The 23,819-nt window shown below is 41.3% G+C and overlaps 1 protein-coding gene across 6 annotated transcripts in view; it reads right to left on the bottom strand.

Annotated features, from left to right (window-relative positions):
- UNC5D (unc-5 netrin receptor D) overlaps positions 1–23,819 on the bottom strand; it is a 313,599-nt gene that overhangs the window by 131,019 nt on the left and 158,761 nt on the right. For 5 of the 6 annotated variants that reach the window (XM_050939898.1, XM_050939899.1, XM_050939903.1 and 2 more), the window contains exons 3-4: positions 12,821–12,964; positions 5,826–5,929 (exon numbers count right to left, since the gene is read on the bottom strand). In XM_050939898.1, the coding sequence (XP_050795855.1) occupies positions 5,826–5,929; positions 12,821–12,964 (248 nt within the window). The remainder of the gene's footprint in view (positions 1–5,825; positions 5,930–12,820; positions 12,965–23,819) is intronic. The other variant, XM_050939900.1, reaches the window with a different exon arrangement.

Raw genomic sequence — 23,819 nt, 5'->3', positions numbered from 1 at the left:
AAACACACATATCTTCACCTCACTCCCCTTCTGATATAGTATTAGTCTCTTCTCTATTCAACTTGTTGGTTCAAGAGCCTTCTCCCCTGCAGCTCCCACTATTTGGAACAACTTTGCCATTTCTCTCACACTCACATTAGATTAGAAGTGCATACTTACTTCTCTGCCCTGCCCAAGCCTCTGAATAAATCACCTCTGCTGTGTGTTCTTGGGTACAACATCCTTGTGAAAATTTGCATCCCTCAAATCCTTTTTAGAGTAAGGGAGAGATTTTCAGAAACACCAATGGAAGCCTCTCTTTTACTGGGAGATGTGCACCTTTTTGTCTTTGAAAATCCCCACCTTCTCCCTCACATAAACAGATTTAATAGACAAGAGGCTCAAAATTGGGCCCCTGTTAATGGATAATTCTGCCTTTATATAGGACTCGGCTATTGATTTATTAATCCCATCTGAAATCCCTTCTATTTATTGAACTCTGAGTACTACACATTACCAGTGAGAGTGATGCACAATCCCCAGCGGGCTGCAGGGATCAATTTATGAGCCTCTTGCCCCATTCTGCAAGGAGCTCTTTGCAGCTTCAGAGCCATATTTAGCTCTATTATCACCCCTTATATGTTAAGTTCAGCTAAGATGGCAAAATGAAACTACAAATATTTGAAGGATGTAAACATCAAGAATAGAGTGGAAATATTTAGGGGTGGCAAAAGGGGATTCAAACTGGCAGTAAGAGGATAAAATTAAAGGGGAATATTTGAATGAACCTTGAAGAGGGATGTGGAGAGGACTTCCTGACAGGGAGAATGCATTTGATCAGGAAATAATCACAAACCCATCATTCTCCTTCAAATCCCTTCTGAAAACTCTTCCTCTATGTTACCTACAAAATATGCAAAACTGGATGGCATGTAAAGCAGCAGGCACAGCACACTAGCTACCTAATCATCTTTGTGTTCCCTCTTCCTGTTCTATCCACCTATTGTCTCCTGTTAATACTTCAAATGTAAGCTCTTTGGGGGAAGGGACCATCTCTTTGCTGGGTGTCTTTACAGCATTTAAAACTGTGAGGTCCTGGTCTACAGCCGGGGACCCTCAGCATCCCTGCAATATAAATAAATAATAGCCTCCCAAGGGAAGCAGTGGATGTGCTGGACCTTGGAAACTGTTCAGTCAAACTTAAGAAACCATATTTCAGGGAACAGTCCTGCATTGGCAGGGAGATAAAAATCACAGGAATTGGAGTCAGAGTTGACTGAATAGGTGCTATTGAAATTGGATCCGATAGGCATTTTCCCCTCTCTGAATCCAATTCTCAGTGCTTAAACAGGAAACTGTCATCAAAACATGGTGCAAACCATATAAATGTACTGAATCTCCGACACCATTCAGGAAGCTTTGGCTGCTTCTTAAAAGCTCCAACCCTTCTTAGTGCATGAGAATTAATAAATAATAATTTAATAAATTACTATTTATTAATTTATTATTATTAATCATTTGTATTTCTGCAGTACCAAGGAGCCCCAGTCGTGGACCATGACCACAAAAAAAGACAGTCTCTGCCCCAAAGAACTAATGAGCTTACAGCCACAAGAGCTATTGCCACAGACTATGCTCTGTTCTGGTTTGAATTTGGTACCCGGTTTCCAAAGGGACTGAATTATTTTACGTAAGCCGTTTACCTTCATGTGAATAGAATTAGCCTTATACAATGAGCCTTTATGTGAAGTTTTATGGTCCAAAGCAAATATGACCTGTTAAGATTTACAGGCTTTATTAACAGCAATAACCATTTTACAACCAACATCAGTAAATCAGGGTTTATTGAGAGCTCTACAGTTTTAATGTGTGGAAAATCATTAAACTGTCAGCTTTTCATCTGACATAATTCCTAACTTTTTATGAAAGAGAGATTTTCCATTTAATTGGGGAGTACAAAGCAGCACAGTTTGGAATAATGAATTGTTCTGAAAACAATACATAGGTTTTGTCTAAATAATGATGAGTATCAAATGGTGAAATGGTTATCTTTAGTTAGTACCATTCCCATAAGCTTAAGGTAAATAAAAATGATAAACCCAGGCAAATTAGTCATGTAATAGTCAATATTCTGCATGCACTGGCTCTGAACCTATACTGATATTGCCAACTCTTGCAATTTTATTGAGAGTTTCACAATATTTAGAGTTTTCTTATAGCCTCAGCATCCAAAATCATGAGATAACTTGAGAATATTAGCTTGCATTAGGAAAAAAAATTAAATTCTTAACTCTTTATGGTTCACATTTTAAAGTTTTTCTCCATAACCATGAAGCCTCAAAAAGAGGAAGGCAAATAAAAAGAACTCAAATTCTATTTATTTATTTACTTTTAAATCTCATGATCTTTAAGTCAATCTCATGATTTTTGGAGCCTAATTTGTGAGTTTTGAACATCTGGGGTCATCTGAACACCTAAGTCATTCAGTTAGTCCTGCCTCCACCCTGAACTTCCCCAATAACTTGCCCTGACTTTACATTTTAAGATTTTGATTTAGTACTGGGATAGCTAAGCAGTGGAACAAGTTACCTAAGGCAGTTTTGAAACTGCAGTCATTGAAGGTTTTTAAGGCTAGGTTGGACAAACACCAGTCAGGGATGGTCTAGGTATACTTAGTACTGTCTCAGCACAGCGGGATGGGCTAACCATCTTGAAGTCCCTTTCAGGCCTATATTTCTACGATTTAAGGATTCAACTTGTCAATTTCTATTTAAGGCTGGAGAGGGAAGGGAAATGCCTATACCAAAAACTCTGAGTGGCATAATAATAAATAATAAACTTACAACACTGATAAAGACCAGCAGCATTAAATTCTAATATACAAATAAATGACCTGGACAAATTGAATGACACTATTAAACCTTCTGCTAAGATTCCCTCCAGCATTCTCAGAAGGCCCCAAAGCAGATATACTCTCTTCTCTCCATTCTACACTGCTGGGAGGGGCAATAACTTCAATCTCCCAGCATCTAAAGGCTTGTCCCACTCTAAGCCTCATATTATGTACATCCTCAAAAGGCAAGGATTTTTTTTAAATATGCTAATCCAAGCCTTTAAGTGCTACTATAGAAATTTACTATTCTGAGTGACCATTTTATTTAGGGGGGGAATTCAATATTGGTAACAGAAGTGTTGCTATGTAGTTGAACAGTCAGAAAAGAACATGCTATTGTATCTAATCTTTAATGCTTTAACAATAATGACACCAAAGTGGGAAAATCCATTGGGATTACATCAGGGGCATCTTTGGCCCAGTTTGTTTTAAAAGGCAGCAATTGCTTAAAAATGAATCACCAATTACTGACCATTATCATATTTTTCAAGGTTTGATATCTATTTTCAAATGGAAAATTGCTGATAATTCTCAAATCCTCAATAAAATTCAAAACATGTTGGCTCTGAATCACCATAATTTCTTATCCTCTTTCTTTCAAATTACTGAACTCCAACAGTGAAAATGGTCTTTGATTGTTTAGCTATCTGCAACGGGAAACACCCAAATTTATATAATTGTTCAGTTCAGCACACATACTAGCTAGGTTGGATAGCGTTTATTTACCTGGTGTGTTAAAATCTGTCTCTTTTGTTTCCAAAGAAAATGCCTGAAATTTGTTTAATTTATCACTTATAAACTGTCTGCTCACCCTGGAGCCTATGTATTTGGAGAATTAATGGCAAAAAAAACAAGCCTTTCAAGAATGTGATATAGTAAACTGAGCAGTGGGTGAAATTAGATACCATTGAGGTGGATGTAGTAGCAGAAATTCTCTTGATAGAGAAATGAGTGCTAGATGCATAGATACACCTCCTCCCTACCCTTATTTCTATACTAGCCTGCAGGATCTTTTAATGTGTATCCCAATTTGCCTCATTTCTTAACTCTTCCTGGGTTTTTAATGGCATCTGCGCAGCATGTTTTCCATCTAACTCAGACTGTTTTCTTTTTTGCAATTTATTTCTCCTGCTTCTTTTGTCCCTCCAATTAGTAGATACCATAGTGATTTGAGAGACAAATGACTTCTAGTTGATACTAGTTTCTCTGTTTATCAAAGGATGCTAAATATCAGCATCACAGATGCAGCTCTGGCATTTTGGAGAGTAAATACAGCATAGTACAGCATGGGCAGGCCCAGACTCTTAGCTCCGAGCCTAGAGGTGGATTAGCTAGCTAGCTAGTACTATGACATGTTTCAGAGTAGCAGCCGTGTTAGCCTGTATCTGTAAAAAGAACAGGAGTATTGTGGCACTTTAGAAACTAACAAATTTATTTGAGCATAAATTTTCATGGGCTACAGCCCACTTCATCGGATGCATCAGATTTGATGAAGTGGGCTGTAGCCCATGAAAGCTTATGCTCAAATAAATTTGTTAGTCTCTAAGGTGCCACAAGTACTCCTGTTCTTCTAGCTAGTACTGTAACTCCCAGAGGAGTTACATAGCTATGTTTATTGACGTACCATACACTGTATTGTGGGACTGCTGTCCACCCCTGCTATTCAGAAAGGGAGGTAGTTTCATCTATAATACAAGAGCCCTCCAAATAGCGATGCCAAGCATTTCACTAGGCATCATTTAGTTAGCCCACTGCTTTACATGGGCTATTAGACAAGCCCTCCTCTGAACCAGGAAGCAGAGAGAGTAACATCAACAGGGCCAAAATCATCATTAGTTTGAGTCCAGTAACCTCAATGGAGCTAAACCCGAATTTACAGATAAAGCATCTACTGCGTCCCCGGCATTTTGAAGACAGATATGAAGACAAGTGCTTAGCCCTAATGGACGATGCACACATGCAAGAGGAGCAGCATAAAAGCAGTGAGATTGAACAGTGTTATTCCACGTGCATCTTGTTAGAGTCACTTTTTCCGCCTATATCAGAAATGAATTTGGCCCATTGCATATTTTAAAATAAAACAGATTGGGATTAAGAGAAGGGGAGTTATGCATGTGGGGTGCTACCTATTTTACCCCAAACTGTGTGTGCTACTCCAAAGTGCTATTTTGGAGGTGGGTGGTTAAGAGATGGGGAGGGAAGAGAAATGTTCAAATAAGCACTTGTTTTTGAAAAGCAATTACACTGGGGGGTGGAGGGGACAAAAAAAACCAACCAACAACTTAGTAGCCTCAAAAATCACCTGCCACTTCATTCTGAAGATGGAATCATGAAATAACATCAAGACAAAGGCTTTCAAAACAAAACCCTTCAGAATGGGTAAAATATGTAAAACGATCAGAAGTACAAAACAGACCGTTTTACCCTGCTGCACTACTGGACATAGTGGAGTGTCCAGCCATGTCAGTGTTTGCATCGTGCTTTGAACACAGAAGATGCTAGAAGTGCAAAGTATCGTCATTATTATTCCATCCGTTCTTTACACTCACCTTTCACCATTTCAAAGCAAAGGCTACCATCTATTTCTCTGCATTTGACAGGTAAGAGCAGATTTGTGCCTTGCTGTCGTGCAGTCTCACATATTTAGTCTTTAAAACCAGTCATCCTCAAGCTTTCACAGGTGAAAAGGCCAGTTCTACTGATATCTGTGCCTTCACCTCCCCGTTACTCTACTCCTTAGGCACAATTTCATTGACAATAAAAAGTTGAATTGAAACTGGCTTTAACAACAACAAGTCAAGAGGCCCTAGAGTAGAATATTGTAATGGCACTGGATTTTTACAAACACCTGGAAGGCTTTAGTTGATACTTCCCCACTTCCCCTTCAAATATATCCAGTCCAAAAGAGACTAGCTAATAACAGTGATGTCAAAACCAGTGCCTCCTCTCTCACCTCAGCTGCAGGTACTCCCTCTGGTGGCCGACAGTGCAGAACAATCATCCCTTCAATAGGAACCTCCTTTCCTTGTGGGTCTTGTTCAAAGTTTTTCCGTAAATCTGAAAAGAGGTGAATGCAGTTGTTACATCACCAATGCAGTTTATTTGAACTAGTTCCAAGCTCAACTGCTGGGATGTGAGGTTTTCCAAAAAAAATTCATCATGCAGTTTATTTTGTATATACTAACAATAAGGATTAGTAATTTTCTACCACTATGTATGTTCAAAGCACTTGACAAACATTGACTAATATTCCTCTTTGGAAGGTGGGTGTATAAATATTTTTATCCCCATTTTACACATAGGAAAACAGAGACCGAAAGTAGTGACTTGTCCAAGGCCACACAAGTGAATCAGGATTAGAACCCAGAACTTCCTCCCTCTCACCTTGCATGCATCCCCCCTAAACCATTCTGGCTTTCAAAGGTGAAGAATAATCTCCAGGAATGCTATGTAGTGACACTTAAACACGACTTTAAAAACAGTTTTTTCCAGTGAATACTGATAAGTCAAAGGATATTATTTTAAAATAAAACAAATGAAGCTGATCTTGGCTTGTTTAGCCTAACCAAAAGAAGGCTGAGAGGGGATATGCTTGCTCTTTATAAATATATCAGAGGGATAAATATTAGGGAGGGAGAGGAATTATTTAAGCTTAGTACCAATGTGGACACAAGAACAAATGGATATAAACTGGACACTAGGAAGTTGAGACTTGAAATTAGACAAAAGGTTTCTAACCATTAGAGGAATGAAGTTCTGGAACAGCCTTCCAAGGGAGTAGTGGGGGCAAAAGACATATCTGGCTTTAAGACTAAGCTTGATAAGTTTATGGAGGGGATGGTATGATGGGATAGCCTAATTTTGGTAATTAATTTGGCAATTGATCTTTGATTATCAGCAGGTAAGTATGCCTAGTGGTCTGTGATGGGATGTTAGATGGGGTGTGATCTGAGTTACTACAGAGAATTCTTTCCTGGGTGCTGGCTGGTGAGTCTTGCCCACATGCTCAGGGTTTAACTGATCGCCATATTTGGGGTTGGGAAGGAATTTTCCTCCAGGGAAGATTGGCAGAGGCCCTGGAGGTTTTTCGCCTTCCTCTGCAGCATGGGGCACGGGTCACTTGCTGGAGGATTCTCTGAAGCTTGAGGTCTTCAAACCACAATTTGAGGACTTCAGCCCCTAATCTATGTCCGAGTTACTGGTTACAGGAGTGGATGGGTGAGATTCTGTGGCCTGCATTGTGCAGGAGGTCAGACTAGATGATCATAATGGTCCCTTTTGACCTTAAAGTCTATGAGTCTATGATCTGTATATTGCGGCAATATGATTCATTAAAATTTCTATCATTAACTATCCCCATGTGTGACTGGATTTTCTAATGCAAAAAAAGTTTACTTATAAAACATTGTGTCCAAAGGTTCTTTGGACACTTGGCAATACACAATTAAAAAAGGAGGCACAATACCGCAACTAGCAATTTGAAATCTGTGCAGACACTGCAGCAAGTTATACAGTTTCCCCCAGCACTAGACAACATGCCCATATCTTCCAAGATAGACACCATTACATACTGTCTGGTCAACAACTTAGTGGGTTAGAACTTTAAACAGTGTTAATAAAAGGCTGACGGAAGAATAATGGTACTCTGTGGGGACTGGCAGGTTTTTAAATACCATTTTAAGCCATTGTGGATTTTTAGATCTGGCTATAGCTATGCTCAAGCATTGGGACCCACCAGGAAAAGAATGGAGGAGGGTGGGTAGGAAAGAAGGTACACAAGTAACCCATCCAGTACCAAATGAACAAAAACACCCACACAGCTTCCTCCAACAACCAACCAAATATGAATGACAAGGAAAGAAAAGCAGCTTGAGGCTTGCCCAGAAGGATTCTACCAAAGTCATAATGGATTAAATTCACCCTGTACAGTGAGGCCAGCATAAGGTCTAAGATTCACTTAAGTCCCACTTACACCATATTTTGATTACTTAAATCTCTGCACTCCATTTTTATATCCCCGTATGTGTGTTTTAATAACTATTTTATTCACTACTCCTTTGGTCCTCCTTGATATTGGGATATAATTCCACAAAGGCAAATACTGATCTTACTTCCACAAATGCAAAGAGGAACTGCAAAGCTCCACCATGTAAATGGAAGGTCTGCAGGTGGGACGCATGAAGAGGTGCACACCACTGGCACAGAGTCGATATATGTGGGGACACCTCCAATGGTCATGCTTTAGTTTGGCTGGAGGAAAGGCAGATGTGGCTAGCGCATTCACTGTTGGAAAAAATTCTCCACTCAAGGTGCATAGTAGGGCTACAGGCTACCCTCTTAGAGTAGAGTTGCCTCCATCATTTCTCCACACGCTTGGGAAAGCTTTCCACCTCTTCTCCAAGGAGATTTCCAGGTGACAGGTAAATCTCCTATTACACAAATCCTCTAGTCCTTCTTCCCCCTCTCTCCCATGCTAGCACTGCAGAGGATACTCGATGAGGCTGGAGCAGCCTCCCCAAGCAGTTCCACCACTGATGTTCAGCCTTGGGAAAGAATCCCTTATGCCATGGGGATCCCTGTGCCAGAGTCTGGATTTGCCCACTAATAGACAACACATTCCTTGCAGCCATGCAAGCACGTAAGAGACTAACCAGAAGGAAGGTTATTTACAGCATGTACTCCAAGTCAGGATGTTTCTGTTAGACAAAGTCGTTCTCTTTAAACAGATTGCTCAAATTCCACAATTTGGATTTATTGATTTAATTTTCTCTAGTGCTTACAACTTCATGAAATACGTCTCCCTTAAGCAGCAGAGGCCCTGAATCAGTTACACTTTTATACATTTTATAAATACATTAAGATTTATTTTTAGCAAGTCAGCCACTCACTGGAAAAAAGATGCAAATATCACATTTATGATTCCCTTTTAATGTTTTTCCTCCCACACAGGGCACTGTAAATAAATATTGGTTAACTATTTAGAGAGTTATTCATTAATACTTAGAATACAATTGTGTCCACAAGGGCTTTTTATTTCTCTGTCTTCCAAATTGCTCTATAAAAATAGCTACCTGCTATTTCAGAAAACTATAAATTGTAATATTGCTTTAAAATTACGATTCAGAATCACAGGTTCTGAGTGAAAGAAGGCCACCTGAACTGGTGTAACAAGTACTGTGATACAGGTCTGAAATGAAATACTAGTGCTCTCTGCACTATCACAAATTAGATCTGCACGTTCTCATCTGTGGTCCCCTAGGGGATATTCCCTGAGTCAAAAAATCCATGCTCCAAATTAAGCAACTGGGTTGTTCATCAGAGACAGTCTGACACAGGTCCATGATAAAGTGAGCTCCTGAAAACACATGGGGGGATATTACAGAATCCTATTCAGAGATTATTCATTTTGCTTGTCTGAACTATGCTCAAGGTCCCACCATCTTTAATGCTCTAATTTCTGGATGAGTTTTTGTGCTCTCCATCCCATCCCCCACAAAAACATAGTGCAAGAAAAGGCATCAAAGGGAATGGTGAATGAAGCAATACCATTCTCAGATGCACAGCTCTACTGCGGTCAGTATGTTACAGGACACAGAGATGGGGAAGAACATGGTCCATAAGGCTTGCCAAATTTGTAAAATATCTGAAATTACATATGAGAGGTAGGTATGTATTATGCAGATGATCAGATTACACTGTGATTGGCACGATGTATATAAAAAACCAGACAGCTAAACCAATCCACTTGCTTCAGTTCATTCCTTGTTCTCTTTTCACTCTGACACATTAGGGGGAGAAAAAAACAAATAGCACAGAGAAAAGTCAATAAAAATTCAATTCAGAATAATAGTCTTTTGCAGCTCAGCAATACGGGGGAATTATCAGCTCATTCAATGTTATGACAGTTAATGCAGTGAAATAAAAATTGAATTTACACATTCAAACTAAATCAGCCAATGAAAATTCAGTCACTTATAAAAATCAGGGGGTTAATATGCTGTCCTATTAGTTTGCCCAACTGTTTTATTTAAATTGGTCCTGCCAATGAAGCATAATTGTAGAAGCAAACTCCAAAACAATCTTCATCTGGGCCAAAAAGGAAATACACAGTTAAGGCAACATTTCAATGTGTTCATAGTCATCTGAGTTTATGATGCTTGCTTAATTCTGCGGAGCATTTATGGTCCTTGGATCAGAGTAATATTGTACCCATTTTACAGATGGGTAAGCTGAAAGCATGGAAAGGAGAACTAGTTTGTCTGAAGTCACCTAGTGAGTCAAAGACTGAGCTGGAAACAGAATCCAGCAGTTCTCACTCCCAGTCCCCTACAAGAATCCTAACATAATAAGTGCAAATCAGAGCTGTTTCCTTCTTTTACAGACTGTTTTATTTACTTATTAATTAACAATGTAGGGTATTTGCCTAATAACCAGAATTAGTGATTTAAAAATAAAAGATAAACTGAGACCACAAGAGAGTCAGAGGAAGTATATTCCTGAACCCTCAACTAACTGCAATGCTGCAAACACACAGCTCAGACCCCTTCATGAGAAAAATGCACCAAATGTAATTGTAAAGTGAAAACTTGATGAAGCTTTGAGTACCTCCAGTCATATCACAGTCTGTATTATAAACATTCGTATTCGGGTACTGTCTACTGCCATTGGATTTTAATGTTACTCCTCACCATAATGCTGTTTATTGTGTTTCCTAGTTTCTTCTGCATCAAGATAATGATCTGTTGATTGTGAGTGATAACACTGCAGTGTAGCAATTCTGATATGAGGAGCAGAGATGGACTGAGACAGAAATAGCTCCTCAGCCTGAGGAAAACTTCTGCCCCTTCTCCCCAGTATTTTACAAATACTGGCATTATGAAACCTGCCTGGTAGCTATGTTTCTTCTATACTGTTTCGGTGGTTAGGACAAATTCATCTCTAATCTACGGTACAGTGGCTGCCATTAAAGGAAATTAACATTTGTCAGACCAGATGAGCTGTATCCACAAAACCACAGCCTTTCGTTATACTTGTTACAAGAAATAATGGCAGTGTGCGCGCTAACTTGGAAAATAGTGATTTTTCAGTGGTGACTACTATAACTACATTATAACTACACTGACTTTAGTGGAGTAATACTAGGAATGAATCTGGAATGAATTTAACCTTCAATGCAACATCACCAGCATACCCTAAAAATAAATATACTCTAAATTCATTCTTTACTTTGCTTCTCTGCACATTGGAGTGCCTTTCAAACCCACCTTTGGGTAAGAAACTCACATATATGGCATGTTTTGGAATTAGTTTAAACAGCAGAGCATAAAATAAACAAGCTAATACTGCAGGACAGAAAACAGTTGAAGTTTTTCATGAAAAATACTGGAGGTACAGCAGAACCTCAGAGTTGTGAACACCTCATTATGGTTGGTCTTTCAAAAGTTTACAACTCAACACTGCCTTAATACAGCTTTGAAACTTTACTATGTGGAAGAAAAATGCTGCTTTTAACCATCATAATTTAAATGAAACAAGCACAGAAACTGTTTCCTTATCTTGTCAAAAAAATTTTGTTAAACTTTCCATTTATTTTTTAGCTGTACAATAGTCCTGTATTTGCCTTTTTTTTTTGTTGGTCTGCTGCTGCTGCTGCCTAATTGTGTACTTCCAGTTCCAAATCAGGTGTGTGGTTGACTGGTCAGTTCATAACTCTGGTATTCGTAACTCTGAGGTTCTACTGTATTTAAAATTTTGACAAGCACAGCAAAAATTTTTGACCAGAGCTAATATGTTATACACATCTAGAATACAGAATTCAGTTAGCCTTGGCAAGTTAGCCAGATTCACAACCCCGGCACTAATTTACAGTATAGCTGCTGAAGTAGATTACTGTTGGCTATATTATAATACAAGAAGTTTTGATCCTCTTCACAATGTCTCCCACTTTGGGAAGCATATGTTGCGCTTGTCACTATATTTTTTAAGTGCAGTAGATGGCATGACCTTAGGAGTAACAGCTCCTGGTTTTCCAAGCCAATGTCAAAATGTGAAAACAGCTAAATAAGGAACAACTTCTCGTTGCCACATGAAGAAAGACAGTCTCTATAAAAGTACCAGGCAGTAGGATATTAGCCCAGTTCACAAGTGAAATGAATAACCTCTTCGTTAGACTTACCTGACCTTTTCTTCAATAGCTCTTTTAATGTCTTAAAAACAAGGGCTCTTCTTATTTTTTTTTTATTGTAAATGATATGTTTGTTCCCACAAGGAATAATCTCTTCTTTCCAGGGACTCTGAAATGTCTGGCAGGCTGTACCCTAGTCTCAGTTCTAATAGGGATGTTTTTATCCTTTTTCTTTGTAGATCTTTCTCCTCATTTGTTTTCTGGTGACTGTATAATTAAAAAAAAAAACACACCCCATTTTCCTGTTCTCATCCTGCTTCCCCCATATCAGCCCACACAATCAATGATGTGTTTCAATATTCAAAAGCAGATTTAGAATAGCAGAACACAAAAGCCTCTAATGTATTCTTGCATATTTTTTCTGTAAAATGTAGCAGATATACATTGTTAAATGCTTCTGCAGATGTCTTTAGACCCTTGTCATCAGCACAGAGCAATAGGGCATATTCCAGTAGATTTTCAATTTACATTAATATTTCTTTTGCATTGCATTGTTATGACACCTGTATGCATGCAATCCAAGCAGAATCTCTAAAAGAAACAGACTTGCTGAGTACACTTCAAAGAAAATCATCAACCAACATTAAAATAAAAAGGAGCTCCGACAAGGCAGCACCAGAACAAATATGGTGTGTTTTCTCTGACACTCCTGTAGTATTTCACAGGGAGCGCTAGCAATGACAACAATACTTTCCTAGTGCCCGGTTACCTTTAACCCTAGCATAACAGCAAAAGCGTGAAAAGCACACACTGATTCCACTTACAGGCTATGCGGACTGATGCCTTCCTACTTTTTGAGGTCCCTAAATGGCTCCACGCAACACACTGACACCAGTAATCTTCTGGCCCATGAAAATCCTCCACTTGCTGCCTTGTCACGTTGATGAACACCTCTCGAACCTTCAAGCCTGAATAGGAAAGATATAGGAAATTAGCTGATACAGGACATCTTACTCAGGCATAAAGCAAAGGTTGGCCAAACCTTTTCTCTTTAATTAACCAATTCCATTTTTAATCAAGGCAAAGCTTTAATTAGTTTGACAATAACATATTACTGCTAATTAAATCCAAACAGCTGAGTAGGCCAGAATGCACAAGTCAGAAGCATTACTGACCAAGTTTGGGCTTTCAACAATGTAATATCTGCCTTAAAAACCTTTTTTTTTTGTGCCTTTGCTTTCCCAGTGTTTTTATTTACTGATTTGATTTGTTTATAAACTACAATAAAAGTGCATCCCCATCCAGCCCTCTTGACAATCTACTGAAAATACACTGACAGGCCAGTCAATTGACGTCCAATCAAATTAAACACCCAGAGACAACATAAGTATGACAAGAACTGATTGACTGCCCCACTGAATCCCTGCCAAAGTTACAAGCCACCTACACTCATGAGGAAGGGAGAAAATGTGAGCCTTGCACTGTGCACCAGGGTGTCTGTCTAAGTCTGGCTGCTGCAGTTCTGGGGACAAGTGAGATCCCAAGGTCTGAGGTCCTGATGGAGAATGCCCTGCCAGCTGACCAGTCTTTCTTGTATTGACGGGTTAAGTAAACGATCCACCATTTTAAAGCATTGTCTTTCTTTACAGTTATCACAGATGATGGTGTTCATACCATTCAGACAAGCATCTTGTTTGTTTTATTCAGACTCTTTCCACAAGCCCCTATGCATGGTATAACCACCCTGAGTTCATCTGCGGTCCTACATTTAAGTCCCTCTTAAAGGCCCATTGGTGCTGTGCTAACTAGGGTAAATCTAGCTGATGTATATATTGTTATTCCCCGTTCCCTAACCTATGCCCACTTATGGCTGTCTGTCCTTAGACAGTTCTTCAGGGATTAGTCCTTCTTCAATCTCCTAGCCCATAATAATTATAGTGGGCATTAAATGCACTGATCATCGTATTTTAGAGTTGGTAGAACATATCTTATTGTGGGAACAAACAGCATAAATTATTTTAAGGCAAACAGGGATCTTCCATATTATTATGTGAGCTAATGAAGAGTAAGGTGTACCGGACACAAGTTGTAACTCGGACCATACATTTTACCCAGATGAAAATTCTAGCACTGGTTCTGTTTGGGCATACAATTCCCAGTGATTTTGGGAGTGAATAATCTGTGCTGATAATACATCAGAAAAAAGTTTACAAATATTTCCTCAAAGTTGCACTAGTTCTAGGAGAAGCATGAGCAAAAAGGTGCATTTTCAACTTTTACAGTATTATAGGAGGCTCATTTTCATTACCAGAAAGATGCAAATAATTCGGAAAGAAGTGACAAAAGAGTGAGACAGTGACCAGGAGAAAGGATTGCCTAATTAAGAACAAACAGAAAGAGAGCTAACTGTTCTCTAATTGCTATAGTCTACCATTCATAATCTGCTGGGCATTGGAGATATTCAGCAGGAGCTTCCTTTAACCCAGAGGTGCTTGACATCAGGCTTGAGGGCATGTATGGGACATACTTAGTGAGATCTGACATTTGTTACATGCTGCTGCTACCACAGTTGTTTTACTTAATATAAGAAACACTGTGTGTGAGAGTGGAGATGGTCTCCTTTGAAGACTCAGGAGGTTTTAACTCTGGTTCTAAAAAATGAGACTGGGAAGAAGAGGAGGCAGTAGCAGAGAGACAATTCATTATGAGGATTCTTCTGAGGGTTTCAGGAGTTCATAGAGTTCCAGGGGATGAACAAGAAAGGTGATATTTCTCATCAGAGCCAACACACACACACACACACACACACAGTATATAGCAACAGCGATATCCTCATATTTTCAGTTCCACAAAAGCACAGAAGAGAAAATTACTCACCTTGCAGTAACTGAAGTTCTTCGAGATGCGTGTCCCTGTGGATTCACCACTGCAGCTGACGGTGCATCCCAGCGCTGCTGTTCAGAGATTTTCGGTAGCAGTGCCTGGTTGGGACACATGCACTCAGTTGGTATCTCCCGTCCCATTGGAATCTTCTTGAGTGCATCCGTCCCGCACCCTCCTCAGTGCCTTCTTTACCGCGCAGAAATCATACTAGTACTCCAAAGGAGAGGGGAGGAGGGTAGGGAGTGGAGCACCCACAGGGACACACACCTCGAAGAACGTCAGTTACTGCAAGATGAGTAACTTTCTTCGAGTGCTGTCCCTGTGGGAGCTCCACTGTAGGTGAATGTGAAGCAGTACCCACTATGGTTGGTGGGATTTTGGAGTTGTGTGAGGAACAAAGCTAGACAGTACTGTATGGCCGACTATAGTGTCTGCTGCGGTATCCCTTGTGATAGCATAATGTTTGGCAAATGTGTGGTCAAAATGTCCACATGACCGCCTTGCATATGTCTGTAACAGGTACGCTGTGGAGGAAGGCAATGGATGTTGACGTTGCTCTAGTAAAATGAGTCCTAACATCCTCTGGTGGTTGAATATTCTGGGTCTGACAGTAGGATCTGATGCAGGCGGAAATCTGTTTGGAGAGTCTTTGCTTAGAGATAGCATCATACTTTGATCTCTTGGTAGTAGAAACAAAGGCCTAGGGGATTCACAAAATGGTTTAGTTCTGTCAAGATAGACTGCACGGGCCCATTGGACGTCGAGGGTATGTGATGCAGCTTCCTGTGGTGTCATGTGAGGGCTGGGATGGAATACAGGTAAGTGTATTGACTGGTTAAGGTGGATGGTAGACACCACCTTGGGGAGGAATTTGGGGCGAGTTTATATGGTAAGTTTGTGTTTAGAGAAAATGGTGTAGGGAGGGTAGGACATCAGGGCGCTTATTTCACCAACCCTTCTTGCTGGCGTTATGGCAACCAAGAAAGCCCCTTTCCTGGACATGTGGAGCAGGGATGAGGTAGCCAGGGGCTCAAAAAGGGGTTTCATAAGAGCACAGAGAACTAGGTTGAGACTCCAGGAAGCTACTAGTGAATGAATCTCAGGATAGAGATTCCACAGGCCCATGAGGAAGCGTTTCATGGTAGGGCGTGCAAAACGAATAGCCATCCAGAGTGTCATGGAAGGTGGTAAGGGCCGCGAGGCATACTCTGATAAAACTGAGTAAAAGTTTTAAAAGTAAAAACTGCAACCGTCCCTGTTTTAGTTCGAAAAGATGTCAGGGACGCTTGCAGTCTGGGGTATTAGGCATCTGTGGAAGCACCAGATGGAGAAGCATTTCCACTTTTGCAGGTAAGTCTTAGGAGTGGAGTCCCTTCTCCGTGCAGGAGGACATGGTGGACCTGTTCTGAGCAGGCTAATTCGTGAGATTGAAACCATGAAAGAACACCACCATCTGATGGAGTTTCCACAGCTGCGGATGAGGAAGCCAACCACAGTTCTAGGAGAGGAGATGTGGTCTGTCGGGGAGAGTACGGGGAGGACGGATGGACATGTGTAGCAGGTAAGGATACCATGTCTGCTTGGGCCAAGCTGGGGCAATAAGTATGACCCAGGCCTTGTCCTCTGTGATGTTGTGTAGAACTCTGTGTATGAGTGGAATCAGTGGAAAAGCGTACATGAGGGAGTTGTTCCAAGGAATGAAGTGCGTTTCCAAGTCCCGCTCTGGAGCAAAATAGATGGCATTTGCAGTTTTGAGGAGTGGCAAACAGGTCTATCGATGGAGTTCCCCAGTGGCAGGAGAGCTGTCGGGGTATCAAGGGATGTAATTCTCATTCGTTTTTCTCAGAGAAGTGTCTGCTGAGTTTGTCAGTGGTAGTGTTGTGACACATGGGCAGGTAGGAAGCGGTGACTTTTATGTGATGATGTATGCACCAATTCCATAGTTTAATGGCTGTTGTGCATAGGGAGTGAGATTGTGCTCCTCCCTGCCTGACAGCTCAGAGTTCTAGGAGATTGATGTGCAGACACACCTCTGATAGGGACCAGCAGCCCTGTGCCTTGTGGTCACCCTAAGTGCACTCTGCGATCTATCTGGGAAGTGACTGTGGTCAGCATGAGTACTGGGGAGTGTGAGTGGAAGGGAACGTCCATGCATAGGTTCTCTAATTTTGTCTACCAATGTAGGGAGGCCAATATGTTTGGTGGCGGAGTCAGTGTTATGCAGAAACTAGGTCTGCTGAGTTGGATGAATGTATATATGGAAATAGGCATCTTGTAGAGTGAGGGCTGTGAACCAGTTCCCCTGTGCAGTGTGGGTATTATTGTGCCTAACGTGACCATCTTGAATTTTTGTACATGTACAAACTTGTTCAGTTGGCGTAGGTCCAATATAGGTCTCCACCCCCCGCCTTTCTTTTGGGAGTAGAATCCTTTTCCCCGACGTTGCATCAGCACATGTTCGACTGCATCTAGGTGGAGAAGATGAGCCTTTTCCACGCAGAGAAGATGCTCATGAGAGGGGTCCCTAAGAGGGATGGGGAAGGGGAAAGGGTGAGCAGGGAAATAGGAAAGGGATAAAGTAACCTGACTGAGCTATTTCCAGGACCCAGTGGTCCTGTGTGATCTGTTGCCAAACATGGTGGAAAGTCTGGAGGCGGTAGCCAAATGGGCAAATAGGCGGCGGAGTCAAGGGGCGGTTGAATATACCCCCGACCAGTACTTCAAAATTGTTTGGGTGGGAAGTAGTTGGTTGCACCTGGCTTTGCCTGCATCTAGGAGGTCTGTTGCAGTTTTTTCCAGTATTATACAGGGACTGGAGTCGGTGATATTGTTGTGCACTGGGCCTTTGGTAAGGTTGATACCATTGTCTCCTGATGAGGGATAGGTATATGCCCAACGTGCACCAAGTGGCTCTGGAATCTTTCATAGTGTGAAAGATTTCATCAGCCCCCCCTTTTTGGGGGGCAGGGGGAAGAGCTTATCTTTGTCAAAGAGGAGACTGTCCACTTTGGACTGGAGATCTTAGGGGACACCGGATGCCAAGAGCCAAGAAGACCAGCACATCATCACTGCAGTGGTGCGGGCTGCTGGATCAGTCACGTTCATGGATGGTTGTAGTGCCATCCTAGACACCAACTGGCCTTCGACGAGGACTAACTGGAAGTCTGCTCTCCTGTCCTCCGGTATATGGGAGGCAAATCAAAGAGCTTGTTGTAGTTGTCATGGTCATAGCTTGCAAGGAAGGTAGCATAAATTTTCAATTTTCAATTGAAAAGTAGAGTATAAACCTTGCAGTCCAGGAGGTCAAGATGTTTGAGGTCCTTGTCCTGCAGAGTGGGCGGGTAGTGTGGCTGCTTTGTTCTGTGCATCGCTGCATCAACCACAATAGAATTGGGTTGTAGGTGGGAGAATAAGAAATCGATGTCCCTCAAGGGCATGTAGTATTTATGTAGAGCTTTCTTGCATGTTGGTGGAATGGAGGTGGGGTCTGTTACAGAGTACCAGCTGGTTCTAGGAGAGCTTTCTCTATGGGTAGTGCTATCTTTTAAGGTGCAGAGGGTTGGAGGATTTTGAGAAACCTATGTTGTGTCTCCTGGACTTCCTCCAAAGGGATGTCCTGGCTGAGTGCCATTCTCGTAAAAAGTTCCTGGAATTGCATTAAGTCGTCCATGTTTTGTGGAGGTGGAGGCATAAGGGCGACTTCTGTGGCTGATGGCAAGGCAGGAGCCAGTAAAACAGGGAATGGATCATAGCCCACGTCTTCAGAAGGGGGCTCAGAAGCTCTAGATGTTGATAGAGCTGAGGATATTGGCATAGGATGAGCTAGCGGTCTGGCAGAAGGGGCTCAAGGAGAAGCGGTGGCAGGAGCCAACCACAGGTATCACTGAGGCCAGGGCACTGGGTAAGAAAAACAAATGGGTCCTGGCCACTGGGGGGCAAAGTAGGGAAACTGAGGCTGATTCTTATGATGCCCCATGTCTTGGAGCATGTATGGCTCTGGTTGGGGGGGAAGACTCAGGCAATGAGAACTCTGCTTGCTGCTGTATGCTGTTCTCATTATCAGTGAAAGTATTCAGGTCATGTGGGGAGAGCTGCTGTTCAAAGAGTGAGTGCTCCCTGTCCAGGAGTGGAGAGTCAGCCTGAGGGGCCATAGAGATATCCAGCTGATGCAGAAATTGTTGCTGCTCCCTAGGCTGGTGTGCTCAAGAGCATGAAGTCTGAGCGGCAACCTGGAGTGATTTTAGTTTCACTTTTGCAGGAGCCAAGAGCCGTTTGTGAGAGCCTCGCAGGGGGTCTGAATCTGCGCAGGGGTAGCAGGCAGTCTCAGTGCCGGGGGTGGAACACGTTGTCGGCACCGGGTCCATTGTCGGTGCCGGGGGAACCAGTACCGAGGAGAGCTTCCCGCTGTGGGAAGTCAGGTGCCTGCTTTTGAGCCCCGTAAGAACTGCTTGTAAAGTGCAGGGGCAGTCAGAGTTGCCTGCTCTTGGCGCTGACAGCACCAAGAGTAAAGACCCTGCAGGAGATCCTTCACCCTCTTGAGTGTCTCTGAGAGGAGACATTAGGGCTTCCTGCAGCTTCACGTGAGAGGGTGAAGCCGGGGTTCCGGTCAGTTCTGACCTGGCAAGGGAGCGTGAGGGAGAGGGTTTACTGCCTTGCTCCACAGGCAGCTGCAGAGCTTCTTGCTCACCTACAGTGGAGCACCCACAGCGACAGCACTCGAAGAAGAACAATTGGACTGAGGATGAAAGCAAATGAAAAGCCATGCAGCTAGCAAAGCTGCCAAATGCCATAGGAAATAAAAATCCCATAATCCACTTCTATTGAGCTACTGCAAGAGAATGGAGAAGGTAGTAAGCAGAGTCTGTTAGAAAACTGAATTTCTGACCTATAGGAAATTATGACTTTTTGAAATTCCTTTTTGTTCCAATTTGGAATGAAGCCAGTATTTCAAATTTTTTCACAGAATGGAAATTCTGAACCATTTCAATTTGGAAATATCAAAATATTTGTTTCAGTAATATTGAAAATAAATTAACAATATTGTAATGTATATATTATACTTTTAGTTTAATTTCATTTTGACTTACATTGTAATTAAACTAAATGTTTTTACCTAATCAAAATGAAAGAAGACTAAATGATTCATTTCAATACTTTTCCATTAAAAATCTTGTGGAAATCTAAACATTTGCCTTTTTTTTTTTAAACCAGCTCTAATACCGAGGCCATCAAGAAAACTGTTTTCCTGTATAGTTACACTTCACAGAAGTAGATACTGTGGTTGTGTCCACTCCCCTACAAATACCCTTTAAATGTGATTGCTTTCATCTTATTGTCGCTATGGCCAGAGATTGCTTTGTGTCATCTTGTCTAACATTCTCTTTCAGAACAGAGCACCACAGTCAGTTGCATCCTTTCTGTTGTTTGCAAAGGGCATTTCAGGGGACCCCAGATATTTCCAGCTTGGTTCAAGAAAGATACCATCTCACCTCTAGGGTAAAATGATATGTTAAGGATAGCCATAAATCAGAGAGGGGAAAATAACATTACACTACAAAGTGTGGCCCTGATTCTCTTCTCCTTTAAACTAGCAGTGGAACTGGAAGGTTCTCTTTTCCTAGATAAGACTGAGAGGAGAGTCAGTGTCCATGCATTCTTCCCTCCCTAGACTGATAGGCTGTGGCTGTTAGCCACATCTTTGACACTCACTGTAGGACAATCTGGGGGAGTGGAGATATAATCCAAACCCAGCAAAAAGGTATCACAAATAATTTGAAAGATAGCTGGTCATAAAAGCATTAATTTGAAAATGGAGCACATTCATTCCTGCCACTTTTTTCTCTCTCCTCTCCTGTGCCCTCCTGAGATACTTATTTCCCCTTGGCTGGAAATGAATGGAAACGCAATCTCAAAATATTTCAAGCCTGTGAAGTTTATAAAGCAGCAAGGAATTTCTAAACCTGAACTCCATAAATTGGCTTCCACTTAATCTCAGGCATCATTAACAGCTGGGTATTTCACTTCTGAAAGGCATTAGGAAGTCAACCTGTTCCTTCAGTAAACAGTAGAGATAAGGCCCACCAGGAATACTAGAGGGGAGGTCAAATCAGCCTTAAATGCTGTAAAGCAAAACAAAAATTGTGCTACTTTGCCAGCAGCTGTTAGAGGACATTTTACTTTCTTTTGCTTACTCTATTTGCTTTGTCATACTACTCAATGGGACGGCCTAACCTGTGATCTTTTATAAAGGTATCTCATTAGCCCTATTAGTCACTCAAATGCTCATTCTGTAACAAGCAAGCGAACATCTTTCTTGTTTGTTTTGTTTAAATACGCACACTGATGTTGCAATACTGAAAATAGCTGTTTTATAAAGATTCCCTATATCTTCTCTCATGATGGAAACACAGTAAGGGATTATGAACCAAACACAGCCCAGGGAGCTCTGCAGTACCATCAGCAGCTTCCCTTCTCTGTAACACAGCACTGTGGCAATGAGACTGCACGCTCCATGATGAAAAGTTGGAACAGCTCAGAGAAATGGAGCCTTGCATGCTCAGCCATGTATGTAGGTTGACCTATGGTTTAAAGATGAGGACAGCTGCAACAAGCTCCACTGGGGCAGTCCTGAATCAAGGCAAGTTGCCAGTGCAGCTCTTAGCTGGACAAAGTGTGATGCCATATCAGATTACTTTCAGATTATATATCTGCCTAATGCTGCACATGATAAAGCCATGCTATATACAGCAGCGACTTGTTAGAGTTGAACTCTTCCAGAACTGCTTAAAGTGTTTCATAGTCCCTGTACTGTTACCAACTTACAGAGATTCTCCTTCTAATGTGAATAGTAAGGGCCTGGAAATGACTCCTCATTATTACTATGAAATTTTGAGCCGTCATCATTCTGGATTTAGCCAATTATGGCTTAAGTTTTGTTAAGATACATTATTTCCAACCTAGAACCCAATTTTTTTCAAAAGTGATTCATGTTTTTGATTGCCTAAGCAGAGATACATTAAAAGTTCCTGGTTTTAACAGGGCAGGTGCTCAGCATTTCCTGAACAATCAAACCCCTTTAAGATGTCCCAAGAGAGGCATCCAAAATACTTGGGAAATGCTTAGAAATACTTTTCTCTTCATCAGAGTGCCATCCTATTTACAACTATTTTAGAAAAACTTGGGCAAAGTAGTCCTATTTGTGGCAGGAGGAACGTACTGCAGTTCACTCAATAGTACCAAGAAGGTATATCCACCTACCTCCTATATCTCAAGAGATACCAGTAAAATTGTTCATAGGAAATGTCATAGGTAGAGCCCAAAGTCCATGCAAACAAAAGCTAGTATGTCATAAACACAAGAAGAATTGTACCTGATAACTTGCATAACTCTAATAATCACTGAAAGTCCAACCCTTTAAATTATTGTGCAAATTATAACTGTCATCTTTTGTTATACAGTACAGCCTTACAGAATATAAAATTATGATTGTGGTACTGATATGCTAATAAGCTTTCTGTGCTGTTGGATGGTTTAGTTGCAGATAGACTAATGCTGGCAGCAGATGAATAATTGCTCTGTATGCACTAAACATAACGCAGCAGCACAGAACTTCATCATTTGTCAGCTTTATTTGTTTAAATGAGAAAAACGCTCACAGCAGTTATTGCTGTAATCCTTTTATTTATCAGAAAAGAAAACTCTAGTTACTCTTCACAGGTCTGATCCTGTTGGGAACCCCAAATATGAAGTATTTTAAAAATAATTTGAGGTATGTTCTGGAATGTTCAAGTGAAAATAAAAAAAATCAGAAAGAAGTTATGCCTTAATTTAATGTTTTTATTACAGATGCACCTACAGGCCCCAACTAAAGCTACATCTCACACTGTGAGCCAGTTGTTATTCCCCTGCTTGTGTGCACATACTCATCAAGCTAGTGTGAATATAATTAGCCATGGTAGCACTAGCAGCAGCATACAATTGCAGTGGATATGTACTCAGCCATGCCTCCCCGCTACCACTGCTCTGCTGCTGTTCATACTCATGCTAATTCACTGAGAGAGGAGGAGTATGAGTACATGAGCAGGGGAATCCCACCCATAGCTCGTAGTGTAGACATGGCCTAAGACTGGGTCTTTATTGTGCTAGGCATTGTTTGTACACATAGTACACTCCCTACCTTGTAAAATGAGTAAGACAGACTTAGAGTGGGGTAAAGGAAGTTTGACTCTCTCCAGTCTACAAATCAGGAACCAAAGCAGAGAGAGATGATGTGACTTGCCTATGGTCACACAAGGAGGTTATGGCAGAGCTGGGCTGGCATCCGGGTCCTCTTGTGTCTCAGCCTTAACCAAAAGCCCATCCTTCCTTCATACTATTTCTACCCTTCAAATTAATAAAGACCTCTGTCTTATTCTAAGACTATTATTTCTGCTTTGTAATACCCAGATCTGGGAAATCATATTTAATATTCATTGCAGTGTCAAAGGAAGCCCAATGCCTACCACCAGCTGTCCCTCCTACCTTTTTATACAAGTGTAATAATGTGTTGTAGATAAAACCCATCAGTAGCACTATGCCTTTGCTACTACTGCCAAGTACTTCTTGTGTACATCTGATTAGGAGTAGCTGGGAGCAATCTGCAGATATATATTCCTTGCTTTGTTATTAAATTTCAAGTTTTTTTTTTTGGGGGGGGGGGGTGTTTTTGCTGCTTTTGGGCATCATCTTTCTCTTTATCCCTTCAGCAATTGTCACACTCACTGCTAGCAGAAAGGCAGGGAGCAAAGGACCCATTTCCATTTAACATGATCTGCTTTCACAAGTTCTATGGACTATCTCTGAATATGAGGGTGCACTCTTGGCATAATTCCAAATACCACTCTAAAACTGAAGGCTGTCCAGTACCCAAAATGCTATGCCAGCCTGCCAATAACTGTCTTA

This window comes from Gopherus flavomarginatus, chromosome 2 (genome assembly GCF_025201925.1).
Source record: "Gopherus flavomarginatus isolate rGopFla2 chromosome 2, rGopFla2.mat.asm, whole genome shotgun sequence".
Taxonomy (NCBI): domain Eukaryota; kingdom Metazoa; phylum Chordata; order Testudines; family Testudinidae; genus Gopherus; species Gopherus flavomarginatus.
The sequence above is the reverse complement of the archived record's forward strand: the minus strand, read 5'-3'. Positions and strand labels throughout refer to the sequence as shown.